Source organism: Talpa occidentalis, unplaced genomic scaffold (assembly GCF_014898055.3).
Source record: "Talpa occidentalis isolate TD23 unplaced genomic scaffold, MPIMG_talOcc4v2.1 talOcc4.8, whole genome shotgun sequence".
Taxonomy (NCBI): Eukaryota; Metazoa; Chordata; class Mammalia; order Eulipotyphla; family Talpidae; genus Talpa; species Talpa occidentalis.
In genome coordinates, this window is record NW_023605194.1 from 18012996 (window position 1) to 18025822 (window position 12827).

General features: G+C 37.7%; 1 protein-coding gene across 7 annotated transcripts in view; it reads left to right on the top strand.

Moving 5' to 3' along the window:
- The window catches only part of CFAP43 (cilia and flagella associated protein 43), an 85790-nt gene that overhangs the window by 67462 nt on the left and 5501 nt on the right, over positions 1-12827 (top strand). For 5 of the 7 annotated variants that reach the window (XM_037497464.2, XM_054690123.1, XM_054690126.1 and 2 more), the window contains 7 exons: positions 1595-1714; positions 2788-2895; positions 4853-4939; positions 5732-5820; positions 7450-7663; positions 8740-8852; positions 9784-9943. In XM_037497464.2, the coding sequence (XP_037353361.1) occupies positions 1595-1714; positions 2788-2895; positions 4853-4939; positions 5732-5820; positions 7450-7663; positions 8740-8852; positions 9784-9943 (891 nt within the window). Of the gene's footprint in view, positions 1-1594; positions 1715-2787; positions 2896-4852; positions 4940-5731; positions 5821-7449; positions 7664-8739; positions 8853-9783; positions 9944-12827 lie in introns of those variants that run through there. The other 2 variants (XM_054690128.1, XM_054690127.1) reach the window with 2 other exon arrangements.

The window sequence follows — 12827 nt, forward strand, 5'->3', positions numbered from 1 at the left end:
TTACTCTTTTCCACCACATCTACTGCCCTGAATCCATACAGTTTCCTGCCTTTCTGTTTCTTATGGGTAAGATGGCCTGGACCTCCACTTCACCCCATTCCCCCTCACCCAGCAGTCTGCTCCTTTTCCCGGTAGGATCTGTTTCCCTCTCTACTTACTGGATTGTCCCCATCAGCATAGGCACCTGCTGTCATCTTAGGCATCTTGTCCATCTCTCATTTTATACAAAGAAAAAGAAAAAAGAACTTTCTCAAAAAGGATCTTTAGCTCTTTCTATGTTCTTGTGACTTGTGGATTCAACTGAATTCATTAAGAATAAAAAATCTAAAAGAAAAAATACTCCTTTGAGCCACTTTCCTCTCAATCCACTGTTTAATATCTTCTCAAAACTTCTCTGTTCATGGTCACCAATTTCCCTCTCCTCAATCTGTTTTTAAAAACCTTTGTGTATGGAAAATGTCAAATATATGAAACAGAGAAAATAGTACAATTACCCCTCATCCAGTTGCAACAATTATCAATTCAGGGCAAATCTCATTTCATTTTATACTTCCATCTACTTCTTTGAAGTGGATGATTTTTTTTCACCAATTTCTATTTTAGAATTATTCAAACACATAGAAATGTCTCATAGAGTACATCCATGTCCCTAAAATGCCTGTGCACCCAGATTCACCAGTTTTTCATATTGCCATATTTATTCTTTTTCTCAAGTTGTCGATGATACATTACAGACATTGTGAGAGTCCCCAAGACAATAGCATAAATCTCCTAAGAACAAAGACATTCTTCCACATGACTGTAATAAAGTTACAAGAAGTGTAATGCTAACATAATACAATTCCCTAATATACAATCCATATTCAAACTTCCCTGTTGTCTAAAGTAATCCATAGCTTTGTTGTTGTTAATCCGTAATCTAATCAACTGCACTTAGTTTTCATGTCCTTTTACTCTCCTCTAATCGAGAAGCTTTGTGTGCTGCGTTCCCTGACACGGAGGCCAACTGTTTTGTGGAATATGGCTCAACTTGGCTTTGATTGTTTGCTCATAATTAGACTAAGGGAAAATATTGGCAATAATTCAGCAGTCATAGGCTTGCTGCGTCCTCAGTGGATCACATCAGGGGGCAGCAGAGGCCAGCTGGCCCCCATTACAGGTGGGACCTGATCAATTTGGGTTCATTTAAAAATAAAAAGCTAGAAACTAAAAAATTCAATGAAGATGTATTCACAGCTTTAAAAAAAAAAAATCAAGATTTTTTTAAGGACTAGATTGTATGCCGAAGGTCCTTTATAATCAGAATTTCCTGGGGAGATTTCTGAGATTTATTTTCCGGGCCTAATTCTACCTGCATCATTAGCCATGATCAGTTTTCTTTTTAACCTTCCCCCATGTAATCTTTTTTTGATAAAAATTTCAGACAGTACATTAAACAGATCCAGGTGGAACATCTCCAACTGAAGAGGGCAGAGGACCCAGAACTTCAGGAGACATGCCCTCTACCTGCACCTCCCTGTGGTGAAATGCAAACACACCTCCCAGGCACATTTGATGTTCCTGCACGCTAACTCTGCTATTGACTTCCTTTTAGTCCTTAGAAGCAGAAATGAAAAAACTCCAAAACTCTATTCAAGAAAGCACACAGAATTTTGATGAACATTTGAAAAAGCTCTTTGAAAAGAGAGTGAAGGCAGAGATGGTCGTTAGCCAGGTAAGTAAAAGCTTTATTTAAGTGACTTTTATTTTAAGGATCCTCCAGGTGTCTCATTGTTCTTTGCATAAAGACCAGCACCCTACTGAATCTTGCGTTCCTGCGGGCCCTGGCTCCCACTGCAGATTCGTCAGTGCCACCCACCCTCTTTCTTGCCACCCTCCCTGTTCATGTACCTGGAACTCCCCAATTCCTTCTCCTCCCCAACTCTGACTGTAATACTCTGCCAACCTCATTTCCCCCAGGCTTATATCTACTTATCTGTCATGTGCCAGATTAAAAACCCAGTTTCTTAGTCTGGGTTTGATCTTCCCATTAAATACTCTTTTATTGTTGGTTAATCATTGCAACTAAATTTTAATCTATGTGAGATTACTTTTCAAATGCTCCCTAGACTATCAGCTTTCCAAGGATAGGGATTGAGTCTCATCATTCTTGTGTAATCACACATGGGTCTAGCTGATTAGGCCTGACCTGGCTGCTAGATTTCAGGAAACCATGGAACAAAGGGCCCTGAGGATAAGATGCAGACAGTGGAACCCAAATGCAAGGGGGTACAAGGGAACCTGTGGCTTATAAGAGACTAAAAAATGTGACAATATTTTAAATGGACAAGTTATACTGTAGAACCTAGAAATGTATACTTGGGTAACAGAACTATAAGGAAAAACAAGGATGTGATTACTACAAAATCAGGGCAGTGACTATCACTGGGGTGGAGATTATGAGAGGATCCAGAGAAGAGGCTTTCACAGTGGCAAGTTCTACTTCTTGGACTGGGTGTTGATTACAAGGTATTTGCCATTGTAACAACTCTCTAAACTATGTATTTGTTCTCTGTATTTTTCCTGTATATGTGTTTTACCTTATAACATAAAGAACTTGGCGTAGTAAGGAAAGTAAAGATAAAAAGGTAAAGTAACTGAGTATTTATTTTATATCCCCTTTTTATGAAAAGGAATTCCTCTAACTTGTACTTGCTTGAAGAATGCCCAGTCTGTGATTGACAAAAGAAAATTCTTTCTCAGATAGATGAATTAATTATTTTCCTCCCTTTTTAAATATTTCTACAGGAGGAATTGAAAATAAATAACCTTGTTTTTTCTTTACTGTTGGATGAAGAAATAAACAGCAGAGAAGCATGCCTGAACAACTACCTTTCAAGGAAGCAGGAGGAGAAAGTAAGTACAGTATCTGACATCTGAATACAAGCATTTTCTGACAGACGTGCTCCTTATTTAACAAGAGCTCACATGCCTAGACTCAGCCTCCCTTCCACATACCACATCCCTTCCCTGTCTGTTCACATTGCTCCAGCGTCAGCTGAAAGCACCACCTCCAATCTGTTAATAAAGTTATGTGATTCTGCATCTGCAATCATTTATTCAAAAGAACAATGCAATGTTCAAATGACACATGGTTTATAAAGTGAGGTCATAAAATTTCATGGCTGAAAGGACCACTGACTGTGGGATATTAGACAATGCATACAACTTTTTATGGTATTTGCAACCTCTTCTTTTTTTACTTTTTTAAAAATTTTATTTTATATATATATATTTTTTAAAGATTTATTTATTTATTTGTTTGTTTGTTTGTTTATACAAGCATTGGGTACAGTTGGAAGCGCGGGAGGGTGAGAGAATTCAGCAAAGCCAGAGCGGGGAGCAGAGCAGGCAGAAGGACCAAAGTACATTGCTGAGGGGAGCAGCCGGAGGCAGGAGAGTTCTGCGCACCATGTGGGACCCTCGCCCGGCAGCTGGGGAGCAGCCGGGGATTGAACCGGCGCTACAGAGGCTGCGGACAGCTTCGCAACCCAGTGCTCAACCGCTGCGCCACCGGGGAGGCCCTATTTTATATATTTTTTACATCATTTTTCATTTTTGCACAATGTATGCATTTTCATCTTGGTTATCGTCCCCATACAATTCCCACCCCCCTTGTTTTGATCCTACTCCCTTCTCCACCCTCCCTCCCACCCCCGTAGTGTGTCTCTGGTTTATAGTTACTTGTGCAATCTCTTCTTTAAGGAATATTTTTCTCTCTGAACCATTTGGCACCCTAAGTTCCTTTAAACATGTAAGTGATGGGTTAGCTGATAGTGTGAAAAGTGATCATAGACTGAAAAATTCTTGGAGCATGATTAGAAATGTTTCACTAAAGATACAATGATTGCAAAATGCTTGTCAAAAGATGTCAACATTTGTTAGTATTAATAAAGGACATAGATACATATGAATGAATGAAAGTATCAGATATGACACATTAGTTTTGGCCAAGAGCCAGTTAAACAGCTGATGCGAAGCACCTTCTGAAGGTAACCCTGCAGGGTACTAAATATCTTTCACAGATGAGGAGACAATCTCATGCCTAAGTCACCCTAGTATATAATACAATAGAAACCGGACTGTAGACATAAACGAAGACCAGGCAGATGAGAACAAGCAGAGGACCATTCAGAACTTGGTGCAGTAAGGGAATCATCCACCCTCACTTGTGGCAAGCAGGGGTCTAGGAAAGCTTTATAGTGAAATGAAGCAAGAGCTTCAAGTTCATGCTGACTGGAAGTTGTTGCATGGGGAAGCTGGAGACAAGCTAATTAGATGCTGGGAAACCTCTGGGATTGGTTTAGAGAGCATGCTTTTTGGCCTTAAGTTGGAAATGGTGGCAAAAATTAGGAAATCTGACAGTTGTTGATCAAGTCCTGACAGTCTAGGGCCAGTTACTGCAGAGGTTGGGGTCAGCTTCCTGGCTAGCTGACCCCAAAGGTAGGGGGGGTCAGAGTTCTATGATTGTATATGGCCTGGCCTTCCTGTTTGTATCCTCATTCTCAGCACCAGGTCCTTGTGACTCGCAAGTCTGCAATTTCATCATTCCTGCTGCCCTGCCAGGAATGCAGCAGCCTCCATAGTCACACACTCAACAGAGCTGGCTATACTTAGAAATGGGTAATTGGATGTTTGTCCTTTCAAAGGTCTCCAACCAGTTTACTTTCATCTACTAGTGTTATTGTCTGTAATGGATACTTGACTGACATTTATCTTGCACTAGGAAATTCCTTGGTCTTTTCAGCATCCCCAGTATTTGGAGGTTTCCTGTAAAATCTCTAGTCCCAACCTATTATTCCTCATGTTACAGAACCAGACTGTGGAGGCTGTCCAGAAAGCTAGAGAGGACCTTGATGTCTACAAGGAGCACCATGACAACTTGCTGGCAGAAGACAAAGTGAGGGCCAATGTCTTACACACTCACTGTGCAACTGAGTTGCTGCTGCCTAGATTGGGGGAAGGGTAAAAGGGCTATAATTCAATTTTCTCATATTTTTCTCCTATTATAATTCCCTAATATAATTCCCAGGAACTTCATTATATGCCATTTTATATTTCTGAAAGTCACTGTGTAAAATGCATTTTTGTAAACTACTCTGATTTAAGCTTTCTCTTGTGCAAAAAAAAGAGTGAGATCTTTTACTTCAGGGCTTTTTGAATTTTGGATTGCAGGCCCCACTTGTTGGTCATGAAGCCAACTTAATGGCTATGACAAGCAGTTTTACAATGGAAAAGAATAGGATAGCAGATCCGCCTGTTCTTCTCCCCACTCTGTCTCCATGACTCCTCTCACCACCTCCCCCCAGTACCTCTGGCCTCACCCCAGTTCTTGTATGTATAAATAAATAAATCTTTAAAAAGAAAGAAAGAAAGCAAGCCATAAAGAAGAATGGAATGGAATGGGTAAGATTACCTTGCAGGATTAATGGGAAAATACTGGAAACTTCAGTTCTGAATGATTTCTGTGACCTCTTATAGGAGTTAACATTTCTAATTCACTGAGGTGCTTCCTGTTCAGTATAAATCAGTGAGAGGTCACCCTCTAACACGTTCACTTAAGAAACCAAGTTTCCATGGAGTTTTAACATCAAAGTGATATAACTCTATTCTGTATTTTGAAGAGTGTTATGAACAAATGAAAGGTTTCTGCACAAAATTGCAACCCTGGCAATGATATATTTGTCCTTAGGTTCTGGATCGAAGTTTTAAAAAGGAATTTTCTGAAATTTCCAGTCATCAAGTGGAAATACTCTACAAGCTTTTTAAACGCCGACCAAGGTTTGTTCCTTTTTTGCCATCATGTTTCTGGGGGCAAAAGAAGTTTGTAAATGAAGAGGAGTGTTATTCAATTTAATCTCTTTCTCCTCCCAATCATGGGAATATTGAATGTAACGTCTTCTAAGTGACGATGTTTGAGAATCTTGATCATAACTCAGTATTTTTTGATTATTCTCACATATTAAGGTAGACAATGAAGAATAATGACTTCTTTTCATTAAAAATAATTGTATATCTAGCTAAGCATGGTGCTATCGCAGGTTCTATTTTATATGTGAAAGCAGTTCCTCATAATTCATAGATGGTATACAGATTTAGAAACAGTTTTTCCCAAGATGTATCCAGCAAACATGAGTTCCTTGTGTGATAAACTGGAATTACACATAAAAGGTTTCCAGGATATTATAAGTCTGGGTATCGAGATAGTGGGTTCTTAAAAGAAGTCAAACAGCTTTCTTTACTGACAAGTTCTTTACTGAGAACTTGTTTCTGGCCTTTGGCTCTCCAAACATAAGAAACACAGTAAGCTATGTTTTCCAATCTTATTTGACCACAAATCCCGTTTCTTCAGAGCATCTCATGTGATTATGTACAAAAGTTTTTAAAATGCCAGTATAAGTAGCTGAAAATAACCATTATCAAAAAAGCCCTAAAATTTCTGATTTTTATACTGAGAGTAGCATAAGAATTGTATTTCACTGATTTCCTAATTTTTATCAATTCAGATTTCCATAATTATCAATCAAACATAATTTAGAACTTGTGGAGTCTGGCACAAAAGGATAGGCTCATTTGTGTCCGAAATATAAACTCATTCTCTCACCTTTGACAGGTTACATGCAACCTGGGGAATTCAATATAGAATTCATGTCTTGGTTTTCCTATCTTTAAAGGACTTAGTTACAACAGCCAAATACATACCTTTCCTTGTGAAGAAAGAAGATCTCCGATATATTGGGAGAAAGCAGTGGAAATAACACAGTCTTCATTGTTCAATGATTTGGTTTTAAATCTTATTAGACCCAAGGGGTTGATCTAATAGCTTTTCCCAAAGCCTCATGTTCCTCTTCTGAGAAAGAGGGTAACAATTCTCACTTCTTAGTGTAATGTAAAGCATCTTGATAGTGAGTGCCTGGCACAGATTTTTGTACCCTTCTGTCCCCACCTGCAGCCCAGGGAAACAAAACTAATCTATGAATGTAGGTTAAAAGAGGCACTTCTCCAACTGGCCACATATCTGAACATATTTCAGATTACCACATGCAGAGAGCATATCAGGAGAGGATATGTGGGCTGGAACCATGGAGCATCCACACTTGTGTTAAGTATTTACTTACCTGCTTAAAATACATGGAGAGACACTTCCTAGTCCACATAAAGCTGCCAGTGCTGACAACACCTAGGGACATCTACAGTCCAGCCAAGTCCATGCCTGGGGATTGAGAGAGTATGGAAGAAGGTCAAAGTGTTGCTGTTCTCTTTGGAATAACCCACCCCTCAGCCTCAAGTGCCAAAGGAAGTGTCATGCAATGTGATACCTGTGCTAGTGGGTTTTATTGTTTAACACTGAAGTTATGTGTGTGAGAGAGAGAATTTGAAAGGTTGATGGACTTTTATTGGTAATACCAGGATTCACAAAACGAAAGTGCACTCAGATACGACCTCTATTAATCCTTTTGGAGAGCGACCAGGATCTGGGAAATTGAATAAGGAAGCCTTTGCCCAGTTAATGAGAGCCATGGATGAGTTGGACAGTGTTCACAACATGCCAGAAGGCTTGGACCCCTTGGTCTGGGAGCATTTCTGCATGATCAGAAGAACGAAAGTGGAAAATGAATACAAAGTATATAACATTTTACCTATTTATTTTATTTCATTTAGTGTGCTCATATCAAATACACATTTCATGGTGGTCACTGCTTCCAGAAGAGCTAATTGTTTAGCCTTTCCTGCTAAGGTAGTAGTTATTAATATGATGATAATGATGAAGTATTAAGCTCAGTGCTTTTGAGGGCAAAGATTAGACCTGAACTTGCAGACCCACACTGTCCTTAATGGGGACCACCAGCCATGTGTTTACTTGAAATAATGCGGCCAGACCTAATTGAGACTTGCTGTAAGTGGAAAACACACAGTTTTAGAGGAGTTGGTATATTTTAAAAAATGTTTTTATACTCACTACAGTTTGAACATATCAAGTTTGGGGAAGTCCTTGAGTAAAATTATTTTCACCTGTTTCACATACAATTATTTCACTTTTTGCAATGGGGCTACTACAAAAATTAAAAATACATTATGTGGTCCACATATGTGGCTCCCATTATATTTCTGTTGGACATACCGTTGTAGACACAACTTGCCTTCTCCTCTCTGCCCTGCTCTTGTCTTCATCTCTTTTTGTATAGATTAAAATTATATTTCACCAGAACCAATTTTATAGTTTTCCTGCATTATTTTGTGATGTAGTAAAAGGTAACGATTTGAGTGTGTTTAATTGAGAGAGAATCCTTCCTCTTGTTGCTTCTTGAACACCTTTGCCTCCTTGCTCCCAAATTCCCTAAATTCAGTGCCACATACATCAGGCTGGCATAGTTTTGTTGAAGAATCTATGATTTTATAATTTTATCTAAGATGATGAGAGAAAATTTTAAAATATAAAATTCCAGTAGCTTGCATATTTCATTTTCAGCAAGAAGCAAATATTTTTCAAATTATTCATGGAATGTACCATGCAAGTTTTAGATATCTTTATACTACATAATGGCAAGGATTTAAATTTTTATTAACCTCTTAGATAGGTCGATTTAAGGTTTTGTATCAAAGTTAAAAGATGTATGTTTCTAAGTTTCCTTAAAATTAGTTTGCTTTTATATCTAAAGCTCAGTGTGTTCTCAGATTTGTGTGGTTTGGTTTCTTCAGGTAAAACAGAAAGCAGCTGGCTTAATGGAAATGATGATTTTTCTCAAGAAGAGAATTGAGGATGATGAGAAGGTGCAGCAGGATATTGACAAAGTGTTTCATGAGTTCAGCGTGTAATATGAATCTTTCATTTATGTTCATTTATTCAGAATCTCAGCTAGGACTTGGTTTTTGTTATCTTTGGGGGAATATGCCCACTTGCTGTATTAACTGATCTTGCTGGGGTTTCTAACTTCTCTCATTACTTAAGACTTTATTTCAGAATGGAATTTATCCACATGCTCCATTACTTTTATTACAAATAACAAGGTTTAGGGAAATCTTAGTTCTGTTTTACTGTGCTCCTTCCATATAAAAATACAAACAATTTGCTTCTGCCAGTAAATACTTTGAGGCTCAAGTCACACAAGCAAACTGTGCAGAAAATTAAGCAGGAATCCAAAAAATGGTCACATAGAAACCTAACCACCTAATAAGCATTCTCTTTAAAGGAATCTGTATTTTTTTTCAGAGTGATTGGGGCACTATTTCAAGTCCTAGCTCCACTCTTGGTCATATTTATAGTCACACTGATATTTCTCTGATGAAATTCATCATTATACATCATTTTCAGACCTAGGTTATAGGTAGGAATACAAGCTACACAGACAGATTTGATAAGTAGCATATAATCAAACTGTTAATGCAGTATCAGAATATAGTATATCAGATCAGAACCTGAACAGTTATTTAGTAGCATCTCTATTTTCCCCCTTGATTTATAATCAAAATAATATTCATCTTTTCTTAATCATAAAGTAAAACTTTATGAATGTATTTCTGCTGACCCCAAATTTGTTGAACAGCCTGAGTGTGATTCCATGCCAAGAAGTTTCATATAGACCTCCAGAAAGCTCATCAATGAGGAAATACTTTCCATGTTAATCTCCAGCATATTTTCCTCCAGCTTAAGGAAAATTAAGTTGAATTTTATGTTCTCAAATAGGTGGAATTTGAACTATAAATACATTACAACTGCTTACTTTGAAGTCTTTTTCAACTTAGATTACAGGAAGATAACTCGAGATTCCAGTTGAATTTGACAATCCAAATTCTCCTTAAACAAGGACAAGTAGAAGTGGAGAATTTCCAGTTATTGCTGGACTATTCTGATGCAATTCTCATCAACAAGAACATAATTGAGGACTTGAATTCTGTGATTCGGGTAAATATCATTTTTTAGGGAAAAACTCAACATATCACCTGCTACACCAAACACATTTCATTATTCTCCCCATTTCTTTTTTTATGAATTATTTTGTAATTCTTACATCATTTTTCATTTTTGCATAATGTATGCATTTTCATTTTGGTTATATTCCCCATACAATTCCCATCCCCTTTTTCTTGCCCTAATTCCTCTTCTCCTCCCCCTGCCCCCCCACTGTAGTGTGTTTCTGGTCTATAGTTGCTTGTTGATTTTGATTTTTACTTTATTGCAATTAGTCTTTTTCCTGGTCCCTTATTTAGGTTTTCTAAATTCCTGCTAGGAGTGAGACCATCCGGTATTTTTCTTTTTCTTTCTGGCTTATTTCACTGAGCATGATCCCTTCCAACTCCATCCATGTTGCTGCAAATTGCATGAGTTTATCTTTTTTTGATTGCTAAGTAATATTCCATTGTGTATATATACCACATCTTCTTGGTCCAGTCATCTATTTTTGGGCATTTGGGTTGGTTCCATAGCTAAGCTATTGTAAATAGCACTGCTATAAACATAGGGGTGCAGGTGTCCTTTTGAATTAATGTTTCTGTGCCCTTTGGGTAAATACCTAGGAGTGGAGTTGCTGGATCATATGGAAGCTCTACCTTTAGTAGGTCAAGAAATCTCCACACAGCTTTCCATAGTGGTTGGACCATTTTGCACTCCCACCAGCCACATGACATGCACCTCAAAGACATCTTTACAGACATCTCACCCAAAGCAGTGATAGTGAAGGCAAAGATAAACAGCTGGGACTACATCAGAATAAAGAGCTTCTGCACAGTAAAAGAGACAATAACCAAAACAAAGAGAAACCCCACTGACTGGGAGAAAATTTTTGCACACAACACTAATGATAAAGGACTGATCACAAAAATCTACAAAGAGTTGATGAGACTCCAAAAAAAAAAAAAAATAATCCAGTCAAAAAATGGGCAGAAGAGCTAAAAAGAAACATCTCCAAAGACGAAATGCAAATGGCCAACAGGCATATGAAAAAATGTTCAACATCACTTGTAATCAGGGAAATATTCTCCCCATTTCTAAGATAAATTATTTTTATTCTATGAAGTCTGTGGTTTCCAACTTTACCTTAGAATCACCTGAAGAACATTATAGATGTGTTCTGACACCACCCCTAGCTATGGTTATTGTTTTTTTTTTAAAGCTTTCCAGGTAATCCTAAGATACAAGAAGTTCAGGAACATGGAGTTAAATGTTCATTCTAATATACCATCATTTTGTAAGGTTCAATCTACTCACCTAACGGTAATCTTAAGTAAGCTTAGATAAATGATTTCAGGCCTTGTTTGTTTTCTAATATAAACATGTCATGTTACATAAGTTTCGCTAGCAGCACTATTTTAGCTGCATTCTTCAAATTATTATACTTTGTGTGTTGATTTTCTTTCCACTTAAAATAGTTTCTAATTTCCATTGTAACTTCTTATGTAACTCATGGGTTATTTAGAAGTGTTATTTAATTTCTGAGTATTTGGATATTTTGCATTAATGTTACCATACATTTTACAAATGCTCTAAACCCACAATATATTGCTAATACATTTTTAAAGACAATTATCTTTTAGATTTTAGAGTGATTGAAAAAATGTTTTGTTGCCCTTTATTTTCACCATTTCAAAGTCTTTGTGTGAATCCAAGTTTCTGCCTTACATCATATACTTTGTATAAAGCTTTTCTTTTAATTTAAGTGGCTTGCAAGCCCTTAATGAGTTCTCTCATCTTTTCTTTGTCTGAAATTGTCTTTGATTCACCTTTACTGCTGAAAGATAGTTTGCTGGGTTCCATAGATAGTCAGGTTCTCAAGCATTCCTTTGTTTTGTATTTAGCCTTGGGTGAGGGTGGCAGGTGTTTTGAGTGTCTTGGTCTCAGCTTTGAGTCGAAGCCTCTTCCACAAGGAGACCCAGGTACTCTGATCTGGTTCTGTCTATCAATTCAGGCTCCAGCTGTTCTATATTGAGAACCTCAGGCTAACACCAGTAACCTTGCTCTGCACCCCAACCTCTATAGTGTACCCTCCAGTGGGTGCCAACTTCCGTACCATTTATCCTATTCAGTATCAGGCCTCTGGAGTCTCTCATGTTGGCCTGTGCCCAAGCCAACAGCTACAGGGGATCTGCACAGGTTGCCCCTCTCACTTATGGGTTGTACAGTGGCCCTGTTAGCTCTATACCCAAAGTTCACTTAAAGTTTCCTACCCATGTCCTAGCTGATAATTGTTCCCATGGTCATCCTTTATACCCTCAGCTTTTTTGGCTTTGTTTTATTGCAATTTAGTTGTGAGTATCTGGAGGAAATGAATCTGGCATCTTCACTCTGCCAACACATTGCTGGAGTCCCTGTTGCTATTTTTTGGAAAATTCTTGGTAACTGTCTTTTCAAAAAAATTTTTTTTGCCATGTTCTCTTTTTCTGCTGGGAGTCCAATTACACACATCCTAGATTGTTTGTTATTGTTTCATATCTCTTAGATGTTATGGTCTTTTTTTTAATCCACTTTTTTCTTCTTTTCACTTCAGTGGGTATTTTTTCAGTTGCTCTATCTTTAGGGTCACTGGTTCTTTCTTCATCTATGACTGGTCTAACGATGAAGCCATCAGAGACATTGTTAATTTATCATCATATTATTTTTATATTCCTAGAATTTCTATTTCAATCTTACAGTTTCTCTCCCCTGCTGAAATTTCCCAGGTGTTCATGTATGTTGTCCTTCTTTTGTACTTAACATGGTAGTTTTAGTAAATGAAATTTTTAAAATAGTTTTAGACTTATAGGAAAGCTGTGAAGATTGGGGGACCAGTCCCAGGCCAGGCAGATTCACAGTT